We start from the raw sequence: 27,834 nt of genomic DNA, 5'->3' as shown, positions 1-27,834 counted from the left end.
TTTTATTTTACTGGAATTGGTCTCCTTCCAAAATAAGCTTTTCCCATTTAGGTGACCTCTCCTGTTTCTCTGGGTCCATGTTCAAAATGTGCAGGCAGTTCCCCAGTCAGTATATCCTGCTGTTAGAACATACATTCATAAATAAGGTTTCCTCCACCCACAAGCACAATGCATCATTGCTATGTTTTTTTCCTCTCAGTAGTTTCAAAGCATCAATTAAAGGTGGGAGGAATTTTCTGGTGTTTCTCTTAACATTACCATAATTCATAGGAGGTGGTTCTCTAATAAAAATGCAGGAGACTTAAACAGATCTTCTATATTATTTATAGAAACTGATTTGGCAATAAATGCCAATGCAGTAATATTAATAGATGCTCTTTTGGGCATCTACAAGTACTATCACAGTCAAGTTCCCTGTCTACAGACAGTGCCAAAAGTCTGGTGGGAGCCCACTTCTCCAGGGAAAAATCTAAAGCTTCCGCAACTTGATTCTGGGCTTGCCAAAATGGAAATACTGTTGTGAAACGGTCTAAAGCGTGAACTGAAAGCACAATACTCACTCTGTCCTCTTTTGCACAATCTCACTTTGCACCAGGAGTATCTTTTGGCAGCTCCTCTCAATTCAATTGCAAATGACACCAAGCCAACTGGCGCCTAGCAAAATGACAAGGAGTATACAGAGGCACTCCTAATATTAAATGTAAGTGTTCTTACAGACAAAGATACTCTGCAGTAGCTATTTCAAATTATGTCCCTGCATACAGAGCTGATGGATGTGGCTCATCCAGAATGCTTGCAATACCTCCAAAGCACTCCCGGGGCTAGCTCTGGAAAAGAAGCCCAAACAGCATTAGAAGTTTGTCTGTTTTCCAAATAGCACAGACCACCTTCTTTCTTGGACCTGCTGCAGCTGAAGCAAAGAGAAGGTGGCAGCAAGCATGCCCTCCCTCGCGGGAGGGGTCACGTGGCTGACTGCAGATTACGTGGCACTGCCGAGCTCTACCATCTTTATCTTTGCAAGCTGATAATTTCCATTATTGCTTTCCACATCCTTTGGCTTCAGGCCATTTAAAATATGTCAGAGTACTATCTCCACTCAGGAAGGTCTGTATTTTAAGAAGTTATTATTTTAGTTTGAAAGAATCTAATTACTGAAAGCACTCCGTGAAATGGTTGCCAGTTAGAAATACACAGTTCATTGCTGCATTTCATTTATTACCATTTACTGTCATCAGAAGAGACAGATTTTGCAAAAGTTAACCTGTTTGCAGGAATAAACATGGATCATTTGATATTCTGTACTTAAATGCACAAGGTAAATTTCCTTTGAAAAGAGCACTGGCTACCCCAGGTTTATATTTCCCCAGTCTTAAAGTAACATCATACGATAAGAAAGAGACACGACCACCTAGATTCAGAGTCATTCAAAATGCTGCTACTGCTGGAATAGCCTCAGTTGCACATGGTAGAATTCTACCTCTCTGCTAAGTCTTCCTTTATAGTCAATCGAAAGAAATGCATGCTGCTAGAGTGCAGTCCATCTCCTCCTGTATCGCACATCCACACACTCCGGGAATGCTTGTCTTCTCCCACTAGCTACAGAGGGAATCTAGGGGACTTGTGCAGCAAAGATGTCTCCATCGGGGCATATGTAAACTTAGCTAGGCAGAATGGGATGGATTTTATCTGAACGCATCTTGGTCCAATGCTCTTTTTTGGATGGGATTCATGTTACAGAACCTACTGCAAGCGGCTACTGGGCTGTCTGTCCCTCTATACATAGAGGCCTTAGGGATCGAGATTAGTAGCTGAGATGACTACTGAAGAAAAAGGCTGAGATGCTGAAAAGACAAGTAGAAAGTTATGAAACTCAATTTAACCTACAATCCAGTGATGACTCAGTTGAAACCTTAAGATGGAGCAGGGGCAGCAGCCTGTAACTCCACATAGCACCTAAGAAACCCTTCTACACCCCCACCATCACCACCACGTGAGACCTGATGATAGAGGACCACCAACACACACCGGCACTCTGCTCACTAACCTTCTGCGCTCCCTGGCTTCCTCAGCTGAGAAGTCCTTTCCTGTAGTTGAGGCAGCACCGGCATTCGCAATACCATTAGCAGAGCCGAGTATAGCACGATTTGTGATTACACCTAGGGGGGTGCTAGCAGAGATGCCCTCTGTATTTTTCTCTACAGCAGAATCAGTTTGTTGCCTGAAAGGGGCTCTGAAATAGAGAAGACATAATGGAAAGCAAAGCAAGTGAACTCAACTGCTGACCGAGACCAGCCACCTTGAGGGAGCATTGACAGTTCATTCTCCTCGTTCTAGACTCATGTTTTTGTAGAGAACAGCACACATTAAAATGAGTTCTTAAAAACTTGTAGAAGAATAAGCAGGAGGAATTCATAGTCTTCACATCCCTGTTTGTACCAAAAATGATTAGAAAATGTACCTGGTGAATAAGCAGAAGGAATGAACTCCAAGAGCTCGTACACTCAACGCCCACAAGCAGCCTGAGCAACACATTGTCTCTCTAACAGGGCAGCAAGAGGGCACAACTGACCACTCCAGGGAGTGAAGAAGCTAAGGTCACATACGGGCTGTTAACTGCCTGCTGGTGCATACGTGCTACCGAAACTGTCCAACGTAACCATTCTGGGATTTCTTATCAGCGCTTCCCACATGGAAGCACGTTTCCAATCCATAATCCACTCCAGAATTCAGAACTTCCAACCCAAATGCTGATTTTCTGCAGCGTTATCTCAGCTGTGAGCCATTACCTGGTATACTGGCGGGCTGATGCAGTAGTGTTCGCACCGAGAGATGTGGGACAGGAAGAGACAGGTTGCCACGGGGTGCCCAATGAGGTAGATGAACCAATGGTAGTGGGTGAGGTAGCTAGAGATGTATTGCGACTGGCTGAAATGTAGGGACTGCTGAGGTCACTACTTCTACCAAATGAAGCACTGTAAAACATCACAAAATCACGTCCTTCAGAGCACAGTAAATATTCAACAGAACATCACCACACCTGGGCTCTCAGCTGGGAAGGGAGCAAGTATTACGTCTTAGCAAAATGTTTGCAAGGAGATTAGAGTACACCGGAGTTGCTGCAGGTCGCTCACGCAGGCCAGCGCTAGCAGCACCCCTCTTAGCTAAGCCCAGCTGAGTTTCAGTGAGAGAATAACGGCGTGGAGGTGAATTGGTGAAGATCAGGGAAGGGAAAAACCCTACCGCAGTGAAAGCGGCGCACACAGAGCACCCCTGTGTACTGGGGAAAGGTAGAAACAACGAGCAAGGATGAGGTTGCTTAAAGCAGGGAAGGAGAGAGTGACATAAGCAGGTCTGGCTGCATCACCTCCTAAGGATGCCCAGGACTTCCAGTTTTAAGAACTCATTTTCAGTGGCTTAAAGCTTTGGCAAAGATGATCAGTTCAGGCTTTAATTTTCTTTAAGGCATGTTTGGCACAAACTCTGTATTTCTGGAAAACAGCTAGCAAAACTGTCCAAAAAGTATTCAAGAATGAGCAAGGGAAATACATATTTTGCCAGTTTAAAACAAAACCCTTAAAATCATTATTACTGAAAAGCTGTAAGTGTTTAAGTGCTCATACTTTGGAGAAGAGACAGGAGAAAAGGAGAAGGGCTCTCATACGAGGATGTACCCTTTTGCTTTTTCAGAGAAAATCCACCCTAAGTGGGATGAGTTGCACATCTCAAAACAGACTTGATGAAATCTGGCAAAATCTCCTTATTGCACGTGCCAGAGCCCCATATACGGGCTGCTCGTTGTCTGCACAGAGCAAACGAGCATGCATGCATGACCTAGTATCCTGCCACGCCTTTCCCAGCAACTGGTATTCCTGGTTGCTACTGGTCAGACTGGGCTGTCTGCAGGATCAAAGGCTAGGAAGGCTGGAAGGCTGCCTCTCACCTCCTGCATCCTGATGACTCCCATGCCAGCACACATGGAGCATGGAGGAAAGTGGCTGCACCAGGAATAAAAGCTGACCTAGAGGAAAAGCAGACCGGGACAAAGAGCTGCAGGTTTATGGGAAAGCCAGAGACAACAGACTGGAACTGGAAATCATCACTAGAGCAAGAGTCACAGAGAGCAGCTCGAGGCTGAAATAAAACTTGAAAGGGGCAGGACAACAGCCAAGGACTGGAGATCGGAGGAAGGATCCAGTCCAATCCACTTAGGCACCCAGTTTACAAATCGGTTTTATATGCCAAGGCCCCCAGACAGCCTAGAACAAGCAGCTGGTCCCTAGACAGCCAAGGGAGAGACTGGGGCATCCTGGAAGGCCTCCGCAGGGAGGAACCTTACACTGGGCTCTTCAGTTGATGGCTGCTTGCCATATCCAGGTCACAAAGGAACAAGTAAGTTATTGTCACCAGGTAGCAACCTCCACCGGACCCTAAACAAAGCTTCCTCTGGAAAGCCGGCCCCTGCCCGGAGCACTGGGGAGCAGGAAGTCCTGTTGGAAGCAAGTGCCTCCCTTCTTGGCTCTCTGCACCAGAGGAAAGGCCAAGCCCTGGAGATGGGCTGGGAGGAGGGTGAGAGCAGGGAGCTAAGCCTGGCTGGTGTGGGCGTGCAGAGCAAGCAGCCATGAAGTTGCAGAAATGAGCGTACTGAGAAGACGACGGTAGTGGAGCATGCGCCAGGGGAAGGAACAAGAGCAGCGGCAGGGGAAAAGGTGGTGGCAACCCTGGGGGGAGCAGGGTTGATCCAGGCACCATCCTAGGAGACCCCAAGGCAGAGAGGCTGGGGCACAAGGGGTGGCTGCAAAAAAGAGAAGGAACTTGGTCAGGAAGGGAGGACACAGGAGGGTTATTAAGTAAGACCTGACAAGGACTGTCTTTTGGAAAGGAAAGGTAATGGGTGAAAAGGGCAGACAAGAGGGTGGAAGCAGCACCGGGTGCCTGGTAGAGCAGAGATGTGGGGGAGCTGAGAGGGGAAGGAGGAGGAAGAACGGAGGAAGGAGGAAGAGCATAGTGATGGCGTTGTGACAACTCCTACATGCACATGCCCCGGGTCAGAGAAATGTGGTGCTGGGGCATCATGCACGCACTCCTGCTCACAAAAAGGCATTGCCAGCTCTACAGGAATTCACCTCCCCACACCGTGGCCTTGCATGGGTGGCATTGCACAGTTTGAGGAGGACTCAAAGGCATTTATTCAATTGTTCACATTTGATGTGAACAGGACCAGCAAATTGCAAGAAAAAGGTTAGCTGGGGAATCTTGTTAATTAACAGCTGTGTTCATATGAATCTGCAAAAAGGAGGATTATGAATATGAATATGAACTAAAGAATTCAACATTGGAAATAAAAAAGGCACTGACACACTGCTACTCTAACATAATCACCGTAACATAACCATCAGGGAACCAACAATGAAACGAGAGCAACACTTCAAATCAAAAAGAAATACTTCTGAAAACTGCTAAGGCAAGCAGAATTCAAAATCTTAGAAGCCTTCAAAACCTTAAAAAGCTTCCACATATGCTAATAAAAAAGGTTTGCACAAAACACGTAACTATTTCTTTTTAACACACTGCCATAGGGTATTGCAGAGATCAAAATAGGATTTGCTTATGGAAGTTGTCCACAGTGGTGGTTATTAAGAGCAACGGTTAAGTATAACCCCTGGCTCCTAAAGTCACGATTGCTGGAAGCAAGGAGAGTGCGGGAGGTGGAAGACTGCTCTTAGGTTGTCCTAGCTTTTGCAACTTGTCCCTCAAAATCAGTTGCTGTCAGAAAGGGTCTGGACTGCATGGACTGTCAGCCTGACTCACTGTGATGGTTTTTATGTGAACAAAACCATTTATGTGAAAAAGAAGGTGTATCTGCAAATATGTAAAAAGAAGGAGAAACTAACTGTGTGAAAAAGTGATTTCATTTTGGTGTGTGTGATCCCTTCCTGTGAGGCATCTCTTATGGCTGATGTCAAAGGAAGTATGCTGAATTAATTCAACCTGCTATGCCAGTTTTCCTCCAAATCCTTTAACATACAGGCGACGTGAACTGGCTGTTTGAAGGCCAATATGCACTAAAATGGAGAACAGGCTGTCAGAACAGGGTTCTGTGAATTTTTGGCTAGTGGGACACCCATAGAGAAAATAGTATGAATGACGGTCACTACCATTACAGAGAGCGTTTTAAAGTTTGCTTCAACTAAAGCTGAAGAATATTTGCAACATTGCTGCAAGTCATATTGTCCCCTTTTAGAACAAAAGCCATTTTCAACATCTTAAGATAATCTGTTGCTGCTGTTTACTCTTTACTCATATAAAGCACCCACAGAGCATAACTAGGTATCTTTATTGAGATTAGTTAAATGCTAAGGTAAAGGGTAAATGCAGATGTACAGAAATCGTCCTCTCAGTAACATTCAAGTATGTCATGTTCACTTTAATTCTTCCTCTCTCAGAATGAGCTTTTATCTTTTGGAGTTGTGTTCAGAGTTTTGTTAATACTTGGAAATGACAAAGAGCTCATCCTTTAACAGGCAACCAGCTTCCCTTCCTCATCTTAGAGGCTGATGCACAAGGCTGCAGAAATCAGAGGTTCAATATGATTATATTTAATTTCTCTGTGCTCTTCTATAGAAAACCATATGGGATAGAGGGCAAATTGATCACGATTTTACTGTTTGTACATACAATGCAAAACCATTCATCTCTTTTTTAAAAGTACACTGTATTCCTACCTGGCAAAGCTATTCTCTGTAATTGCTTGTAAACCAACACTCTCCTATGAAAGGGCAGAATTCAGCTTTTGTGACAAGAAATCGGTATTAGCGAAATAGCACTGCCAGCCAAAACCTTTGCTAGTCTCTGTACAGTTTAACCAAGGAAATACAGTACAACTATGTGAATGTAATACTAAGTCTGGTTCAGGATTAGCTGAGATAAACAGTCAACGTTTGTAAAATTTTAATGGACAGCCCTGTTAGTGACGTTAGTGACTGGACTGTTTCTCAGATTAGGGAACAGTAAGGCATGCCAGCAGCAAGAGGCAAAAGTTTTCCAATGTAATCAGCTGCAGCTTGTCGGACTGCCTTTAGAGAGAGACAAGCTATGGAGGTTGGCCTGTCATCATGTCCCAGGATAGATGTGAAGTCACTGGAATGGATCAGCAGATCAGGAGAAGTCTACTGCTTGAAGTGGCTATCTGTTTCACCTTTTGTGGAAATGGGTCTGTATGTGCTCAGCAATTGGACAGACATATCCTCGAGCACAACTTACCTCTACCAGCATAAGTACTAGAACACAAAAAATCCGCCTCTTCCCAAATATCTCAAGCGATTGTTCCATCTTCAGGATAGTTATTTAGTTCAGAGTCTAGAATTTGGTGAAACACAATCTAAAACCTTGAAATATTTCTGCCTTTTTCCTTAAGCACAGATCAAATGGCTTTGCAACATGACACGTTTATACATGCTGTTTTGATGGTTGCCAGTATTAGCTAAAATAAAGGTGAGGTGATGGAACTGTACTTCGCACAAAGGGCTGATCCGCCATCTCACAACTGAGATGAAAACTCAGTAATGTATTATTTGCCTTAACAGAGCAGGGCATTCATCCACCTCATTCAGAGACAGCCATTATCTGGTACTTCAAGGAAACTGAGCCTCTGCCTTCCAAAGGGATAAAAGATACTGCCAATTAAAGAAGTTATGCACAGGACTGCTTTCCTGATTCTGCTTGGCTAGTTTACCAACAATCAGCCTCTACAATTTCACATACACTGTGCAGAAACTGCTTCCTTACTGCCACAAGAAAATGGTTGGAGACATCAGTCTCACTCCTTAGCAAGTGCTGTAAGTCATGCACAAGAACACTGCCACTTTTCTGATAATGATGCCATAAACATGGACTAATATAAACCAAAATTAGAGATTAGCTACAACTTACCTGTCAATAACTATCTGAACAATGCTTTCAGACTGTAATTACTTTATTCTCTTTTTATGATCAATTTTTATTTTATTATCTAACCATAATACTAGCATAAAACTGAGAAAGCATTTTGCATTTGAATTATGTGAGCAAGAGTATTTAAATTCAGTTCAGCAATTTACAAATCAACCAAAATGATGGCCTTAAAAAATGCTATTTAGCACGACAAATGCCGGCAAATCTTAAATTTTTATTTCCTGCTCTCAGCAGAAGAGTGTCCCAAGGCCATTTACACTGATGCAGTAAGCAGCAAGCAGAAGGCTGAAGTTTGGGAGGCATGTTAGGAGTAGAACTGACTGCCTGGGAACCCATGTAAGACAGAATTGGACATACCTTTTCAAGTAGGTAGATACGTAGGTAGTAGGTGCCCCAGAACTGGGAGCTTCATTTCCCTTTGATTCATCCCTCCACGGCTGCCGGGTGTAAGAGCCGCTCCGCACCAGGTTAACAGCTGATTCTCTAATGCAGGAGAGAGCACAAGGTTTGTTTAGAAAAAACTTTTGGAGTCTGCTTTTCCCTCCTTTACAGTTCCACAACACAAATCCTTCCCTTACACCTATGTGCACCATTGTTCACAGGTGACACAACCCACCGAAACACCTCTTCTGGCCTTAACATCAGTTTCTGTTATTGCCAGCTGTATTACTTAAGAATCACCAGATGATGTAATGCTTTGCATAAAGAGGAACAAGATCCTTTTTAGTCAGAAAACTTGCAATTGAAATTTAGATTGTTCATAAAAGTAATTTAACATATTAAATAACGTCATTTGATATTCTCTCTGCCGCCTTGTATCAAACAACATTGCATAAATGGACAGATATTGCAACCGCAGGGGAAGTTTTTATTCTCCGAGATATCCAGGCAATGACATTAAAGCAATTCAGTATGGCAAATCCTTTGCTATAATTAGCAGCAGAAAACAATGAACAAAACATTTGGCAATATCTAAAACTACTTGACAACTTATCAATAAATTACTAGTAGTCCTATTTATCATAGTTATCTGAAATCAGGGCTCCTTTTCCTAATACACACTTTGGCAGTACGTCCTATTCTTTTCTGATCTTGGACAGGACCTCGAGCTTGTAACGCAACACAAATCCATTCACTCGTCAGCCTGCAATTATTTTTCATTTTTCAATTGCCATGTCCATGCTGATGCTCTCTCAGACACCTGTGGGTTCCGTGAAGTGAAACTCAGCTGTTTTGAAAGGAAATAATATTGGGAAAAATCTGTACTACACAGTACATCTGGGCACCATCTGTTCATGCAGGGCAATTCTCCTCATTCCCCACTATACCAGGCAAAGGACACTTATCAGCAGTCAGCTGGATATGCCACTCAATACGAGCCACTGCCCCACTGCCAAAACCGCTCAAGCTTATCAGCAGACATGAATTGTCTGCTAAACTCCAAATCACAGTGACTGGCTGAGATTAAGCAAGAACGCAGCAGGGGGGTTCCAGCAAAAGATCAGCAAAGAATCTCAAACTGTGCTGAAATTCTCTCAGGGCGGTCATCCCCCGTGACTTCTTCACAACAATTACAGTTCACAATGTCTTCTCTATATGCGCCTTTCTACCACAATTGTGGAAGTGGCTGGAAATGAGGCTAAGCTCAAATTTTACTCCTCCTAGCACAAACTGTGAAGAACCTGTTTGTAGAGATTAGCTCCTGAAATGTATCTTGAGATACTAGATATTCATCCCATTTATACTGTGCTTCTGTCCATGGGCAACTATACACATTCACTGTAAAAACAACCCCTGCAATGGAAACAGTTCCATACGTGAGAGAGTTCACAAACTCACATGAATAAAAAAAAAAAAAAGACAGATGTGTGAACAAAGGGACTGAAGGTGACTATTGAGCAAGTGACAGAAGTACAAGTGTAGGTGCTAGCTACAAAATGAGGCACTTGCATATAAAAGTAAAAAGTATGCATAAATCTAGTTTCCTGGATGGAAACCCTATATGTATGAATACAGCGGTGGAGAAGCCAGCCTGTTGCCCTGCTCACCTAAATGAAAAGCAATGTACCAGAACTTTTATAGATCAGAGAGAGCTCTCGATATTGTGAATTCCCATGTACTTGGGACTGCTGAGAAAATACATGAAGCATGAATATAGAAAAAAAGGTATTCCAGAGGAACTGTTGACAGGACAGAAGCTGAGCATTAAGTTCAGTCAGTCTCACCTGTTTTCTTTTTCTTCTATATCGCTCGCACTGCTTAGTCTTCTGGGGGCTATTGTGGCAAGATAGCTCTTGTTGTCTTTATCCTGGTGAAGCAAAAGTAGTACTTCAACTACACATCTGTTACACTTCCAGCACATTCAGTGACAACTAAATTCATGTTCAAATTTCTTCAACTAAGAAAGCATTCCCCTGTCTAAGGACAACTGGTTTAAGGCATTTTCTTGGGCAACACATACCACAGCATAAATGTATCAGTTCTGAAAATTATTTCCTGAAGAGCACACTAGTGAATAAAAGCAGCTTCTAACTAGAACTACTTATAAATCAGAGAATCATAGAATCAGAGAATAGTTTGGGTTGGAAGGGACCTTTAAAGGTCATCTAGTCCAACCCGCCTGGCAACAAGCAGGGACATCTTCAACCAGATCAGGTTGCTCAGAGCCCCGTCCAACCTGACCTTGAATGTTTCCAGGGATGGGGAATCTACCCATGGGCAGCAAAGTTACAGCTAGTGAATACGTGGGATGGGATTCACGAATACAACTGGTGGATACAGGAGGAATCCATATAGATGACAGAGAAGGAGAACTTCCACTGCAGGTATGTGCTACTGCCTAGATTAGGTCTTTTCTGGTAAAGAACGGGCCATGCCAGACCAGCAGCCCTTGTTCACTGGCAGCCCACTCCCAAACTGAGCAGGAATTAGGTCAAAGGGGCACCGAACTCCAGTTCTGCAAGAACAACTGACAGGATAGGAATAATTTTCAAAAGAAAAAAAAGAAAGAATGAAAGAGACCTAAGTTTGTTATGGATACAAAACCCAGCAATAACTCAAAATGAAAGGGAAAGGGTCTTAAACCTGTGAGGTAAAGTCCGCTCAACTGGGATGCACTAAAACATCTTTGCTGAAAGCCAAACCTTTTCTTTGTTGTCTAATAATGCAGATATCCGAGGACTTGACGAAGAACGATAGATAGAAGAAGTCTTATCTCTCTGTGCCTCACGAGTAGCAGCGACTTCACTCAACATGTTGTGACTGCCAGTCTTCCGTAGTCCCAGCCGCCACGATGAAGGTGACTCATCCTTCTGCTCCTCTGACTTGCTGAGCCAACTGAACTGTAGAGGAGAAAAAGGGACATTTGGAAGAAGTAAGAGCACTGCAAGGCACAATCTAAGTTCTGAAAGTGTTTCAACAAGCCCCAGTTTTTGCTGGGCTACACTTGTAAACGTAAGATGGAGTGACTTTGATTTCCTGCTTAGCTTTAATTACAGGACACAGCTCAAGGTGAACTCACAGGGATGCAAACTGCTGTAGTGCCCTCATCCCCAATGACAGATGATGAAAGAAATCTTGTGTCATTGTGCAGCTCCCTTTGCCTACACAATGCCCTCCTCCACCTTTGCAGAAAGAATATAAGGAACAATGAAGCTTTTATTAGCACCTGTTTAGGAAGGGGGACTTATTCAATAAAGGCAGAAAACCAAAAAAAGTAATCGACTCTTTTGGGACTAGCTGCAAATAAAACCCTTACACAGATCAACCTGGAGAGCGTCCAGGAGAAGCCATTAAGATCATCAGGGAGCTGGAGCACACAACACAAAGGGAGAGACTGAGGAAACCTGGCTTGTTTAGCATGGAAAAGAGAAGGCAAAGAAAGGATTTAATCGCTCTGCTACTTGGGGGGTGGGATTTACAGAGGATATGGAACCAGACTTCTCAGTCTACAGTGAAAGGAGAAGGAGGAACAGACAAATTCCAACACAGGAAATCCCAACTGACATGACAGAAGACATACCTCCTGGTAGGAACGATGCTGCACTGGGACAGGGAGCAAGAGAGTGGGGCATCTCCATCCTCAGAGACTTTTCAATACTCAGCTGAGCTCAGGTAGTACAGAGCAACATGACATAGGCTTGAAGTTGGCCCTGCTTTGAGCAAGAGGCTAGCTTAAACCTAGTTCTACCTTAAACCTTTCTATGGTCAGGTAACCGCATATTCTGTACATACTACAGAACAGACCTTCATGCTTTTTGTTACATGAGGCACTTCTGACAAGCATATATTATTCCTCAAATATACAACTGCTTAAATGTACAACTTCAATTATAATTATCAAGTCTTACAAAAAGATGCCTACTGCCATTCAAGAATGGAGCCTGGGCACCGCAAGAGATGCTTCTACAAAGACAGGGGCTCAACACTGAGTTGCATAGGAAATAAAGCAAAAAACCCATTAGGAATTATTGGAAAATAACAGAATATGAAACACAACACCATTATGCCCCTGTGTTACTGCAGGGTAAAATCACACCTTTGGTATCATGCACAGCTCGGCTCCACAGCTCAAAAGCAGTATAGAAGAAGGGGAAGACGTTCAGAGAAAGGCAACAAGAATGAGTAGAGCAAGAGAGCTTTTGTATGAGGAGTTATTCAGTGTATCAGGAGTCTCCAGGCTGAGGTATGACCAAGGTACACAAAATCCTCAGTGGCACATAGAAGGGTGAATAAGGATCAATTATTCCTTGTTCCTTCCCATAAAGGAACTAGGGGCAGCAAATAAAACCGGCGTGTGGCAGGCTTAAAGAAACAGGTGCAGGAAGCTCTGTATAATATGTATTAAGCTGAAGAACCCTTTGCCACTGGACATTATAGGATCCCAAACATTATGGGCACTCAAAAAGTCACTGCATAAATTCATAGAGGAAAAGTCTAACAGGGGGTACTGAATACAAAAAATACCACAGGTTCAGCAAGTCCCTGAAATGCAAATTGCTAGAAGGTGGGAGAGAAGTCCAGCTAGATTCTGTCTTCTCTAGTATCTTTTGATGGTCACTGTCAAGGGCAGGATACTGGAGTAGACAAGGCTTTTGGTCAAAGCTGATATAAGCATTATTATACCATATTCTACATAACACAAAACATCTGACATTATCCAGAATAAATGAAGCTTCTGGGGAGCTCTGCCCTCAAACTCATTGACTCAAGACTGCAAAGATAAAATTATCACTGCAGTATTTTAGCAGTGTTTCTTAGCTAATGTTATTTTAATGCAGATGCACAGAGTTAATCATCTGTACTCTACTAATTCTAGCACTTCCAGTCTACTGAGCTATACAGCTCTAACGCTTTAATGTAGTTTTGACACTTTCCTCAGACAAAGCTGAAATCCACAGTAAAAGCTGCCGTCTGTAATTTCTGAACAACACAGGAACAGCAAATATTAATAACTCCACAAATGGAGGGCAACACAAGCACTTGTATTTTCCCATATAAAACCCAATCTGATGAAGAGAGTTACAGAAGAATCAAACATGTAAGAAGGTAAAGTAGCCAATCTGAAGTGATTGAGGTCAAATTAATAACTGCTTTGCACACAGGCCCTCTTCTATACCCTAACAGACTTATTCTGGGTTAAACAGCTCAAATGAGTGACAACAACACTCTGCAGCTGGGAAAAGGTTAACTGAAGTGCTCACACTTCCCAATATCCTTCTACCTTTAATACTTCCCCTGCTAAGTCAGCCTGAGTTGAACAACACCCAGAGGAGCTGTATTTCATATGATCTGGACGAGAAGTTAGACGTAGTAGCATGTCAAAAATAAAAAATTGTGATGAAGCAAGAAACATTTTCCCTCCAACATGTACCTAGTCCTTCAGGCTTTGGCAAGGCGCCTGTGTTGTATAGCTGTCCTCCATATTCTGGTGCAAAAAGAAATCAGAAGCATAAGACACCAGTCCTCTGCAGCACACAGAGTCTCCTGGTGCCATCTAGCTGGGTGACGTGAGAGCTGGAGAATTCACATAAGATGTCAGGAATTCTACTTCACCTTTAAAAAGCTTTTATAGCCTAGCTATCTAGTCAGATGCAAACTTTATCCTCTCTGCTTACTGGGCTGTAACATCATGCCGCTGAATCAACTGAGTTTGGCAAGTCAGAGGCACTTTAGATGATGATGCCAAATTCGCTGCTGATACATCAGTAGGAACCAGCTTTGGTGAAAGATCTCCTGCTGGTAAGAGATTGGCATCAACATCTCAGAACTGGCAGCAACACAAAGCACTTGCAGTAAGCAGGGTTTCTCTTGTGAACAGCACAATTTGCTTCAGAAGGTAAGAGATTCAAGAGGAACCTTATCGGACAAACATCCTCCTTTGTGCCAGTCCGGTACTGTTGTTAACACACCATCTTTACCAAAATTGCATACTATTATGCTCTCCTAAATCCACGTCTTACAACTCCTCTGAAAATCGGTTTCAGAGCGTCAGTTTCCCAGAAAAACCTACTGCTTTCAAGCTCTGTTGGAGTCCCCATTGATTCCAAATTCACTTACTCTTCTGGCAGATGCAGTGAAGGAGTTGGGCTCGGGTGGTGGTATTTGCTCAGTGATGCTAGGCCTGGTTTCATGGCTGGAGTGGTTGGCAAAGGGCTCTTCCTTCCTTTCTACAATTTTAAACAAGAAGAGAAACCAAACGTTTCAGTATTGCACTTCCAAGGCCCTTCTTTACAAGCACAGTGTGCACTAAACTCAAGTTCAGAGTTGCTGTGACCTCAGTATGCCGTAGATGATAAAGATGATGCCAGTGCCAAGGCTAACCAGGGCTTTCTGCAAGGAGGCTTTCTACTTACTAAAAAATATGATGGATACATTTGCCAGGCAAAGCTTTTGAACTTCATCCCCACAGGCAAGCAAAATCTTTGCAGAAAGCACCTTAAGGTGGACAGACAGATTTTTTCTTTATTCACAATTTTGTTTCCTCTCAGGGATTGTTATTCCCTTGTAACGCTCGGGGAAAAAAAGCAGAACATGCCACTCCTATTGCAGTACGTGAATATGCATTATAGCACGCGTCCCCACGTGGGCCCGGTGGTGGATTTCACTGCACGGTTCTGCTGCAGTTGCTTATGCTGGTGGGCAGAATTTCTGGTCTTCTACAGCAAAATCCATTTTTCTACACGAAGCTAGGACTGATTCCCAACAAAAATCTTTATCAGGGCACAAAGCAAGCTAAGCAAACACTATCAAAGCTCGCAGCTGGCTCCCTGCTTGTTAGACAAGTGCAATCATCCAGTATTAACATTTTTTTTGTATCTATGCACCATGCTTGACATAAGAACAACCACCAGACATTACCGGGGGAGAGTAAGCAGGAAGTATGTCTCAGGCAATAGGTTCAATTGACAGGAATGCACAGGGCTCTAAGACTATTTACCAAACACAGCCACATGCAAAGTGCCTGAGAAATGATGTACCTACACCAACAAAACAATGTTTTCCCTCTCACAGTTATGAGTGCCTCACACAGTCATGGTTTTGAAAAATCAAAGTCATTTTAAGTGTAACCACCCAAACAGTACTAGCAAATGAGGTATGTGCAGTGAATAAAGATCTTCTATTACACATAAAAAGCAGTTTGATATGGAGCATCTGCGAGGATGGCACCTTGGAGCGCGAAGATCAATCTTTCTGAAACAAATGTTCTCACTCCTAGAATACAGAATTCAAAGGACACAGAAAACAGAAAAGAGCAAGCCAAGAGAAACATTTAAAAATAACAGGCAGTTAGCAGGACTGACAGATCCAGAATTAAAGAGACAAAGATGCATCTCCCCTAGGAAGGTCTGCATGAGACTTCAACAGAAGTTTCAGCCACCTTTCCCTTTCCTTGTGTTATCTGAGAACTTCCATCAAAGTCATCTAAACAGAGCATTTCATTTCTTGAGCCTAACATGCAGATGCATTGCACTTTCAAACAGCCCTTTTAGGAAGGGGCAGTAGATTACCCATTTCACCTTGCAGGCCTGACTTGGCATTCAGCAGTCCACGGAAATGCATACAGACAAAAAATTACATGCTTGCCATTTGCTGATTTCTTGAGAGTGAAGCCTGTAAACCACAGGAAAATCCTCGACATTGCAGGAAGGGGAGAACAGACCCTACAGCCAGCAGGCTGTACAGGCTGGGCTAGACGGTGACTGGTAGCCCGTTCTGGAAGTTTATAGTACAGAGGTCAACTTCTAAGGTCAAGCTTAATTACAAGGGCACAAGCTTAAGTGGTAATGACAGGTTGGAAAGAACTCTAACTGTGAGCAATGTGACCGAAAGGAGTCAATTGCAGAAGAAGGACAGGCAAAAGTACCTTGTACCAGCAGCGTGAGAGACTGCATGGCCATAGGCATCGCTGTCTTTAGGGGAAGATCCCGCATTTTATTTTACTAAAATTTCAGCAACAAACATTATGAATTCCAATCAAGGGAAACAGGTCAGGATTAGCTCAATGTCCCCAAAACAAATTTGGTGAGACTGAAAATTTAGTTCTCTAATCTGGCACAAATGTAATTTTTCTTAAGGGTTTTTTGGGGGGTTCTTTTTTTGTTTTGCTTTGGTTTTTTAAACATTGAAAGCTTCCCTGGCCTGCTTTAATTCACAACAATTACCTATTGTAATAGTTACCAGCACAGATAATGACCACAGAATTTGATACTGATCTTTCTCGTGTTTATATGCAACCCAATGCCAAATTGTTAATTTTCCTCAAGATTAATAAAATGGCATTACTGCACTTAGCTTCTTTTGTTTGAAGAACACAAATTTCTTACAGATTAAGAAACATGCTACTCTGAGGCACTCGAACAATTTCACTGCTCACTTCTTCAAATTTCTTCTCCTCCCACAGTCTCTGCAAATTCCACAAATTTATTGCAGCCTGAGACCCTTCAAAACATCCCTCAAAATAAACTTCTGTGTTATACTGCCAGCTTCTACGTTGTCCTGCCTTATGCTCAGTTACCAAAGGAGTTAAATTTTTTTGATTTAAAAATATCACTTGTAACAGTATTTTGGCTTTTTTTCTTCCTTCATCTGGACTTTGAACACTTTAGGACAACAGTCATCTTCTATCTGTCCAGCACTGCTTAAAATTACAGAGCTATGTGAATATTAAATCTCAGAAGAAAATGAAGAGGAATAAGGAAATAATTTCCATGTTTTCAAAAACATGCCTCCTATATCTGTCCAAGCATTTAAAATGTCTAGCAGATAATAAAGCATAATTGTGTTTGAAACTAGTAATACTGTGACATTTATAATTTTCTATGAAAAGCTATTTTCATCCCTACTTCTCTTTGGAGTCCTGCTATAACATGTGGGCTGATGTTATCTGATGAACCTTGTTTTAAAAAGAGTAATGAAAACGTGCACCCCATTCACATATGCAACAACTGACAACTACGTCTACATCCAGCTGGACAAGTTCATGTTCATTTTATTAGAGATTTGAGAAGTTTACAAGGCAAGGGTTCAATTCTGATTGAAATTTCTCAAAGGAGCCAATAATCTCTCTAGGAAAGGAGAGCACAGGTAACAAAGCCTGAAGCTTGACGCTTAATCATTACTTGAATGCTTTTTGTCTTCGATTTGTTTTAGCTTTAGTGGTTTGAAATAGATTAGTATAATGTGCTTTGCTCAGTGAATTAACTCAATAAAGAGACCTGCTCTGGCTTTACACAAAATTTAATGCTGAGTGCCATAGCACTTTCCTTGCTGAAGGATCTTATGCTGCTCCTGCATCAGTTAAACACCACAGAGCTCCACTTCTTATAGCTGTACATACGTTAGAGGTCTTTTGGTCAAGTTCCTACCATGTTTACAAGAATTGGCACATGGCTATATAGGGCTGCTGTCTAGTAAAACCCTGAGTTATGGAGCAAATAAATGTGACTTCTACTGCATGCCTGTTTCTACCACTGACTTCTCCACTACATTGGCTGGATTTAAAAGCCAAAAGATTATTTCACCATGTTACTGCCATACCCAAATAAATTTTGAAACTACCAGCTCTGCAAAGACCAGCCCAGATCTCAACACCTCTCATGCGATAAACATAGTAATTGATACAATTAGAACACAGGTGATAATTTTACTGGCACAAGAAGCAGGACAAAACTTTATACTACACTTCTCTGCAAGGACTTATTTATCAGTATACTGGGATATAGGCCAAGTAAGCTGATGTTAAAAGTAGTTTAACCATTAAACACATCGCAGTCCAAGATCCATCTCTCTTTGCAGAAATATTAAGTACAAGTAAGTCTTGGCTTACTGTAAAATTATTTAAACTTCCTGTGCTGCACTTATACACTGTTTAAACTAATTAAGGAAGCCTTAGAAATTATGGAAAAAGAATGAGATTGAAACGAAGGAAGTAGGATGCCAGCAATATGCTATAATGTAAAGGCTAACGTGACTCAATGTACTTAATCCTTATTTTCCACTATGTTCTGAAATTATTATACACCACAGTCAGAAAAAAGTTCCTCATCTCTATAATTACACAGAACAGCTTCAGCCCTTCATTTCATTTCTCCGATCCAAATACAACAGGCTATTACCTTCCTATATGTTCAATTGCATTTCTACCATCTTGCAGTAACTGAAGTGTTCATCCTGAAACTGGCCAACGAGAAAAAACCTACTGTTTAAGAACAACCTGTGAACAATGTGTTATCTTAAATTCAAGTGAGCTGGAAGCAGAAATTAAAATACTATCCGCAGATTTTTTTCTTTAATTTTTTTTTTAATTAAATCCAAGACTGTACTAAGTCTTACCTGATTCCTTTTCAGCATCTGATTCTGAAACTTCATCTTCTTCAGCTTCTTCCTCTTCTTCAGAACTAGAACTGCTAGAGTCCTTGTTCTCTTCCTCCATTTCCATGGACTTCAGCGTGTCTTCCTCATAAAGAATCTTCTCTTTGCTGCAAGATATAGAAATTTTAAGGACTGCCAGGTGAGCGAGTTATTTCTGAGTTCTTCTTCTCAGGAACATATAGACATGATTTGCTACATATAGAACAAGCAAAAGGACAAAATCCATCTACAGCTTCAACATTCCCAGAACTTCCAGTACTGCCCATTTTCCATGGATTCCAATACCAGTCTCTATTTCCTAAATTTGCAAGCATTTCTCGGTCCAAAAAAATATGGTGTCTCTTTTCCTAGTGCAACGCAACCCATCAGCTGGGCTATGTGGCTCTGTGCAACTGCAAAGGTGCAGTTCTCAGCCCAAAGGTCAAATTGCTACTCAGCAAGAGCAGAAGCTGGGGCACCAGCCCAACTCCTTGTTCTACCATTCAGTGGTTATGTTAAGAAACAGCTAAAATTGTATTTGAGAGAGCTCAAATTTAAAAGAAACCACAAAATGAACCTGAACAGCACTGAACTTTTTTTTAAGCCAGCTGAGGCCAGCTGACTGCTAACAGATGAAGCTGGTCTCCCACTACTCTCTGTGCAGCTTCTTTTCAACAAAGAGGAAAGAGACGTACTTGAAGAGTCCACTTTGAGGCTTGCCGTTCATGTCAGCTTCAATTAGCTTATTCCTCATCTCCTTCTCACTTCGCAACTGTGAAAAAGTCCAAGAAGATTGGAGAAAGAACAAAAAGAGACATCTTAACAAGCCACCTCAGCACAATCCAATAATTACCACAGCATAAGGTCATCCCAACCTCGTTAGACAAAAAATACTGTGGATTTGTTTAACGAGACAATTCAACAGATGCACATCTGCAAGAGCACTGGATGTCTTGGACTAGAGCTCCGTAAGGGCACAGCTACACACCCAGCATGTCCTTAGACTCAAGCTGCAATTTAATAAAACCTTCAGAGAAGACTGCAGCAGTCCCTGCCGAGACCCAGAGTCAAATCCTGATTTCCACAGTACTGCCCTGCATCTGCCCATGCAGACACAGCGCTGGAGGTCTGTCCACATCTGTTTGTATGCCCATGAAATCAGGCTAGATTCAGTTAAAAATTTGCTGCCTTTGTAGCTATTATTTACTTGCTCTCAGAGGAAAGCATTCAAGTATGCCCTGTACAGGCAACCGATGGATCTCCCACAAGGATGGGTCACTTCTTAAATCTCTCCAACGCCAGCATTAAGTCATTGCACAAGAATACCTGTGATCACCGCAGCAAGTGAAATATTTTGCCCAGAGAGCAGCAATATGAATTTTGTCACCACTGATGGACAAAACAGTAACCAAAAAATTGTTTCAGTATCTTCTAGAAGCACAGACACAGCTGAGGTAGAAAAAGGGACGGCAATTAGAGGCCGACTTTTAAGACTGCCTCTTTTGTGTCATGTCTAGCCTACTTACTCTTTCTCTTTTGATAGGAGCTGACATCAGGCACAAGAAGCAAAAGCTCTGCACATTCTGAATGTGGGAAAAGCTACATGGAGCCCAGCAAAGAGCCAAAATTTGGGGTACAGCATGCTGTTAGATAGAACAAACTGCTGGAGCACAGCAAAGGGAAGTGCAGGAAACAGCCTGCTCCATTCACAGGTAATTCAGAGATTGGGAAAAAAATCCAAACCCAAATCAAATTAATTGCTTCTAGCAAACAAAATCCCCTCTCCTCTCCAATAACAGCAGCAAATCTTTTAGGATGGCATATTGTTCCGCTACAAGCTTTAGATTTAAAAAAATAATAAAAAAATATCTGATTTGAGAGCCATTTTGAAAGTGAAATAATGTACTTGGAGGAATGTTGTGGAACTGCGTATTTCATCCTTAACAAATGTAAGTTTTCTAATTTAAGTGTTAAAAATGGCACATGAGAAAGACACATGATAAAATGGCATTTCTATTAAAAAAATCATATCCACTAAAAAAAATAAATGTGTGATAAAATCTGGATTCTTCTCTTCTTCCCAGTTCTACTATAGCTTGCTACACTAATTTAATAAATAGAGAAGACCTTTATATAGTGCTACTATATAGAGAACAAGGGGGGTTGCTAGCCCCTGCGAAGCGGGCCTAAAAATGGGCTAGCACCCATCCAAAAAAATTCTTGTCATTGTTTTTCTTTTTCTTTTCTTCTGAGGAGTGCAATTATCTGCAGAATCCTGGTGTAGTGAGATTGGAGGAAATCCAAAATACAACACCGATAGTATTTATCAACACCTCATTTAGGGAGAAGCTGATTAATTTTTACAAAGTTTCTGTGAATGCTAAGGATGCTATTTAAGGATGACAGCAGCTGTGTTATGATCAGAGCTTGAGTTCTACCACCCACATTGTCAGTTCCTCAAAATACTTTACTGGGTTTTATCAGCAGTGTTCTCATTATGTCTGTTTCTGAATCCAACGTTTTAAATTATACTTACTGATTTTTACTTTTTTTTAAAGAAGGTTGGTTTGTTTTTTGGAAGCACCCAAATGAGATAATAGATGAAATAGGAAAAAATGCAATCCAAAACCAACTTTCTGGCTTGATGACTGGCTTTCCTTTGATCAAGATATATTTTTGCTTTCCTTTTTTATGCCAACTTCCTGCTTATAACCCCTTCCAATATCTCCATTGCATTATGAAATCATAATTTATTATGGTTTTGAAATCACCAATTTTTTTAGTCTGGAATTCCCTGAAGTTTATAATTTCTTCTCACTCAACCAAAAGTCTCCCTATTGTAAGAAAGGCAGACATGGTAACAGATCTCTTCCTCAACACTGACAGCGTATTTCCTTAGATGCAAACACAAAGTTGACTTGGGTAATCGCTCATTAAGAAAAGAGCAGTTTGATGCTAGAGAGCTTGCCAGCTAACAAAAGTAACCGCAGAGTAACAACAATTCCAAAGATGAACTATACATTCCTTACCAGTTTACACAATTCTGCATGTCAGCACTCTACTGACCTTCTTGATGCAGTCATCCAGTTCTCTAGACTTCTAGCTATTAAAAATATCAGTGTAATTAAAGATTCCAAATGACTAACATTAAAAAAAATAGCTGGGCCTCAGCTTCCTGCGTCTGTTGACACCATATGTCTTAGAGAACACCCGTGTGTGAAAAGGTAATTGGAGAGGTGGAAAATGATCTGCCAGAAACTCACCACAGTCTGTTTCTTCTGCAGCATTTCTAAATGCTCAACTAGTCCCTCATCAGCCACGTCGAATGGTGTCTGGCCCTGATGCAAGAAGAGAAGACAAGAGGATATCCTATACAGCATGGTGTTAATATTCAAAAAATCACCATTTACCAGTGAAGAACAAAAGTGAACATGCTCCACATCCTCCCTCCCCAAATGCTGAGTAACATACTTTCTTTCACTCCAGAGTAGGGAAAGCCACGCGAGAGTGATGGTAGTTTTATGACTCAATCCATGACCAGAGCAACCTTAATCGTGGAAGTGCAGTTCCCCGATTGCTGCTGCTCAAATCTAACAGCCAGGACTAATATATTCGAGTTTCCAGGTTTCTAAAAAGGACACTCTCGTACTGAGAAGGAATGTGATTAACCTGTTCTACTGTATCATCGTGTATTTGAACCTCCTGAAAGGCTGCCAATCACCAGCAGGCCAAAAAATTTGGGAGCCATTTCCACATCCATGGGCATTTACAAATAAAACAAACCAGAAAAATTACTTCGGGGCACAAAACAAGAAATCAGTTACATTTTCACCGTAACTAAAGCTATAATAACCATTTCATTAACAACACATGATGAAACCTGATGGGTAGTGATCAAATGAACACAGGTTGCCTTGGCCATCTGACCTAGCAAGGTAACAATCCTTGACAGGGAAGAGCAGGTAATGCAGCAAATACAACTGTGTCTGTTTCTTTTCAACTCTAGCACAATACCAAACCCACACACATTCTGAACACTTTGGAAAAGCACCTGATGGCACTTAAAACAAAAAAGATTCCCCGTATTTTGGACACCAAAGAGCTCACCACGCTAAAGAGCTCACCTCCTTCTCATAGAGCCATTTCTTTTACATCGCTTTCCAGTAAAGAGAGATGCACTCAAACCGTACAGTGCCACGTTTCTCTTATCAAATTATCTTGCCTGCTTTCATTCCCCGGTGCTGTTCCAAGTACACACAACCTCATTTCCTCCCCCAGAAGCAGCCACGGCACAAATGAATCCGCTCCAGCAGGAAGCGGTTCACAGACACTGCCTGGACATCGCAGCAGGGAGGGGAACACAAAGAACAACCCGGGACAAGCACACGTCAGCTCTTGAAAATCCACAGGCTCTTCAAGGAAAACCGTCTAACTGTTAGGATGGAAGAGGAATATTTTTTCTCCTTTTCTTTTTGTTTCTTCCATCCTATTTTTCTGTACTCATTTCTCACGAATCTGAGTCAATTTTTCAAATTTCCCTTTTTATGACCAGTATAGCAGAACAGGAAAGATTTAGAGCTGCCAGTTTCTCAAGGGTTCACTAGTTTTCAGTGCCTTATACCTTAATATTAGCATATTATTTTGCACTCCAAGACTGTCGTCTTTGTTGCTGTTTAATTTGTCAGGATTACACTAAAACAGGAAGACAAAGATTAGCCCCCATCCTTTCTTACAGTCTTGGTCTTAAAGTTTAATCACTGATCTTTTCCAGTAATACTTGAAATCTCTTCTGCCTTCCTCCAGTCAAGATTCTTTATTTTCTGATGCTTTTAAATGCTCCAGTGCACGCGCTAGGAGAACTGCTCACCCTGTAACTTTGTCATGGTGTTGGATCAAGCGGTAGGCAATAAACTTGATATTCATCTGGCTATAAAATACATTGCATAAGTTGTGACATCATCTGTGCATACTAACCAGCTTGTTCCTGATGTCCATATCGCACAGTGCCTCAGCCAGGATGGAGCAAGCTTCCTTCACTCCCCAGTGTGCAGCAGCATGCAGCGGAGTCCAGCCGTCATTGTCCTGGACATTCAAATTAAACCCAGCCTGGATCAAGAGCCTGAGGAAAGAAGCAATACTGATTTCTGCCCACCCAAGAATGACTTCTCGACACAGAAGAGTTCACACCATGAGCTACAGAGTAGGTAACATGGTTCACAATAAGCCAGTAGTTTCTTAACTTGTTTATTCATCCAAGCAACATCCCACTGGATGTGCTTGTAACGGTAACAGAAAAGGGCAGTAAACAAAAAGAAAAGTGACTTCACTGTAAAGCCTGCCGGAATGTGTCTAATTGATAAGGTTCCCTTTCAGCATGTCCTAAACTGGGAGAACACCTTAATTTCTAACCTGGCATCGGTGACCCAGTCTGAACTGCTGCTCCAATGGATGAGACACACCAGACTCACTCAGGCACTAAGCAAACAAACAACACCTCTGCAGACTGCCACCTCCATAACAAGGAGCCAAGAACAGCACCTGGCATGAAAAGGACATTTGGTAACTGGAGCTCAGTCTTGGTTCTACCAGAGAACAAGGCCATACCGTCCATAAGGAGACGATGCCAGCAGAACTGCCAGGTAAGAAGCAGTGACATTACTGTGATTGACAGATGTGAAATTTGTAAGTTAAATAACCCATATTGGGGTTAAACAACCCAAAATGCATCAATGCAGACTAGTCCTTGCACAGTTAAAGCAAACCTTACCCAAGTGAACCTGCCTGGGAACACCCTCACATCACATTTACTGCTGTGCACCTTCGACCCGCTCTCTTCTCTATCAGACCAGAGCACTAGTGTTGCATAGCATCTGGAGCTTGAATAATTAAAAGCAAAACAAACAGAAGAGTCAATTGTAGTCTGAAGCTTCAGAGACACATGCACACTGGTACACCAGTGATTAGATGACAGTACTGAGTGGCTCACGTATCAAAACTGACTATTACCCAAGTTGCTTAAATATTGAAGAACGTCCCAGGGGAATTCTGCAAGTCTGGTAAAACTGCTACTGAAAATTTCCACAGTGGGGAATTCCACCATCCAGAGCCACCCTTCTGCAGCACAAGGGAAATCCAGCACGAGCCCAGAATGGCACCAACAGCTTTGAAACTCCTGCAGCTTTACACTGATGCGTTACTGTGCTAAATAAAACACAGTCATCCTATAGCAGCAGTGTGTTTCTCTGTGAAAGAAATTTTAAATTAGGTGCTGACTTTATGTTGATTTTCCAGTTGGCAAAAGGGAGGAACATAGCTGCTAAGAGACTCAAGGTCACAAATTCCACATCTCATTTGAGAGTTAGCTAGCTCCTGGCTTTCAGCCCCTTTGGTTTAAGTCACTGAAGCTTTGTATTTGAGCTTACAGGGTGGCCATAAAATACACAAGAGTGAAACAATGTCAGCGCTCCGTGAGATCTGTTTATCATTATAACAATTAATGCCAAGGAGTAGCTGTTCAGAACTAGTCACCCTGCAAACAGTGAACGCAGCCTTCATTGACGAGTATCAGATATACAACCCTCTACTAAAAGTCCACGGGACCAACACCTCAAATTCAGGAGATATTACATTTCTATTCCACGTGAGCTGTGTTAGATTAGTGTTCTTGGGCATGGTACAGGCACAGAGAGCTTATAACTCAATTATAAGCTCTAATGAATGCATACAAATAGGAAACATGGAGAACAACAAAATTACTAGAGCTTGATAAGAAACAGCTCTTACACATCAAGTCATGTCACTTAAAACTATGAAATTAAGGATCAAGATAGATGAACACTTCCAGAAAGAATTTTAATGTGGGCAATAGAGTAACCTTGTTGATGTTTATGGGCAGCTCCACCCATACATAGAGTAGAGAAGAAAGCTTTATTGTTGGAAACCTTAATTTGACCTTACCTGTAAAAATATTAATGTTTTATTGCCAGGAAACACTACATTGGGCAAGTTTATGGTCATAATAAGCTCGTTAGTGCCAGAGCAGTAGAAGCAGAACTGTTACATGTTGGAATCCCTCTGTCCCTGCTCTCGGCTGCAGGAGCAATAGCATTAAGGAGCAGGGGACAGTGAGATAGGGGTGGACATTGCATTTTTCCACTAGACTGGTCATGTAAACTGTTGGGGTGTTTGATTGTCATGTAGCATGTATTGTCTCTTTGTAGGCTGAAATTATACTTTTATCCCCTAATACCATTTAACTTGCTAGTACTAAAACTATTATTCTAATAGTGAAAATTAAACCTTCTAATTTATGTCTCACTCTCCGAAAAGGTGTCATCGCTTTCCAGGCCTGGAGGCATGAAAGGGAATCTTCCAGTCCCTATGTATTTCTAGGTGAACCGCTATGTTTGGGCACATAAATCTACAGAGCCTTTTGAGAAATAGCAACCTGAAAGTCTCAGTATGAAACAAATTTCTCTCAACTATAAAGCTAGATGTGTTCCTTACGAAAACCAGCCTTAATTCAATGCATCGGCCCTGGGAAGGAGCTCCTACCTCATGACTTCAGAATAGCCCTTTGCTGCAGCAACATGAAGAGCCGTGGCACCTGTTCGAGGCTGCTTTATATCTTCAATTCTCCCACTGTTCAGCCACTGTCGGGCATCCTGTAGCATTTGCTGCTCCTCTTCTTTTCTTGCCAGGTCTAGGTCTACACCTAAGAGGGTGAAGCACAGAAGAAGAGATTATCAAGGTAAAGCTCTCATGTACTTGTTAAACTTACCCTGTGTTTCATTTGCTATACAATATTAGTAAATACTTGTCATCTTACACACACACACACACACACACACCAGCAAAAGCATCTTCTAGGAGTTGAGAGAACTCCTGCGTCATTGATAGAGACGTCAAAGCTGTCTGACTTAAAAAAATCTGAAAGCTGAGCCACTGGTTGCAAAACAGCCCAACTAACTACTAGCTGAACTGTGAACTATGGGTGGAAGAATTGCATACTAAATATGCAGCGTCCTAGACTGAAATAACAAAAAGTCATGAACAACAGCTTAACAAACTGAATTAAACTACAGTGAGAGTATAATCTCCAGTGAATATCTGAGGAGATGATCCTAAGATGTCTCCTGCAAGAGCAGCACGACCCCAACTGTATGCTCACTCAAAATTCAGTACAATCTGCAAGCTGCACATACAGAGATCTGTACTGAACCAGAGCCATTCGTGCCAGGCACGCCACAAGAAATACTTAGTTAATTCCACTGAGCAGCAAATCACCAGATTCTAACAAAACACAATTCTAAATCATTTTGGGGATAGAAGGCCAAAAAACCCTACTCCGATGGCTTAAGAGATCTGCTTTAGATGAAGCCAGATCAAGTAAGTTCATCAATACACACATGTGGCATAACAGACACACGGACTATGGCGCTTTCCAATAACAAGACGGACAAATTTCCCACCCTAGGAAACAACTGCTACGATGTGGAGAGGCCAGGTGGGTCTGGCTGATGGGCTGTGTCAATTGTCACCAAACCAACACGAGGCAAAACTATCTTAGACTTTTTTCTTAAGTGGAGTTTTCATGATAATGAGGTGATGTAAGAATGATATTATCAATCAGAAGTACAATACAGCTCCATACAAGATTACTCAGACTAGAGCTCACTGATTCAGGAAAAAACATGAAGGAGAAGATGATAAATCTCAAAAATCAAGAAGGGTGTTGGGGAGCAACTGTCCCTATGGATTAGTTCTTTCAGTATAAGAACGACATGATCCCCAATTAAATTATGGGGCATTAGGTTTAAAACAGAACAAAAGAAAACACTTATCAACTCAGAGTCTGAACTGTGAAACCCACTACCGCAGGATGTTGCAAAGATTAGAAATACAACTGGCTTCAGAATAAGGATTAGACAAATTTGAGGTTATTAAACATAACACTATACATGCCAGGAGTTCCCAAGAAGGACTGCACAAGTTCATGAACAGAAAGCCACAGGGGATTCACAAGTACACAGA

At 41.9% G+C, this 27,834-nt stretch overlaps 1 protein-coding gene across 3 annotated transcripts in view; it reads right to left on the bottom strand.

The window, feature by feature from the left end:
- Positions 1 to 27,834, bottom strand: part of PPP1R12B (protein phosphatase 1 regulatory subunit 12B) — a 126,580-nt gene that overhangs the window by 61,162 nt on the left and 37,584 nt on the right. For 2 of the 3 annotated variants that reach the window (XR_012039563.1, XM_072845013.1), the window contains exons 4-14: positions 26,356 to 26,515; positions 23,776 to 23,920; positions 22,065 to 22,139; positions 19,497 to 19,573; positions 18,784 to 18,929; positions 14,509 to 14,618; positions 11,094 to 11,291; positions 10,176 to 10,258; positions 8,308 to 8,433; positions 2,787 to 2,972; positions 2,045 to 2,230 (exon numbers count right to left, since the gene is read on the bottom strand). Coding sequence is in view for 2 of the 3 variants with exons in the window: in XM_072845013.1 (XP_072701114.1) it covers positions 2,045 to 2,230; positions 2,787 to 2,972; positions 8,308 to 8,433; positions 10,176 to 10,258; positions 11,094 to 11,291; positions 14,509 to 14,618; positions 18,784 to 18,929; positions 19,497 to 19,573; positions 22,065 to 22,139; positions 23,776 to 23,920; positions 26,356 to 26,515 (1,492 nt within the window). In the remaining variant the exon portion in view is untranslated. The remainder of the gene's footprint in view (positions 1 to 2,044; positions 2,231 to 2,786; positions 2,973 to 8,307; positions 8,434 to 10,175; positions 10,259 to 11,093; positions 11,292 to 14,508; positions 14,619 to 18,783; positions 18,930 to 19,496; positions 19,574 to 22,064; positions 22,140 to 23,775; positions 23,921 to 26,355; positions 26,516 to 27,834) is intronic. The other variant, XM_072845014.1, reaches the window with a different exon arrangement.

The sequence above is a fragment of the Ciconia boyciana genome, chromosome 23 (assembly GCF_034638445.1).
Source record: "Ciconia boyciana chromosome 23, ASM3463844v1, whole genome shotgun sequence".
Classification (NCBI taxonomy): domain Eukaryota; kingdom Metazoa; phylum Chordata; class Aves; order Ciconiiformes; family Ciconiidae; genus Ciconia; species Ciconia boyciana.
This window is presented reverse-complemented; position numbering and strand designations above follow the sequence as displayed.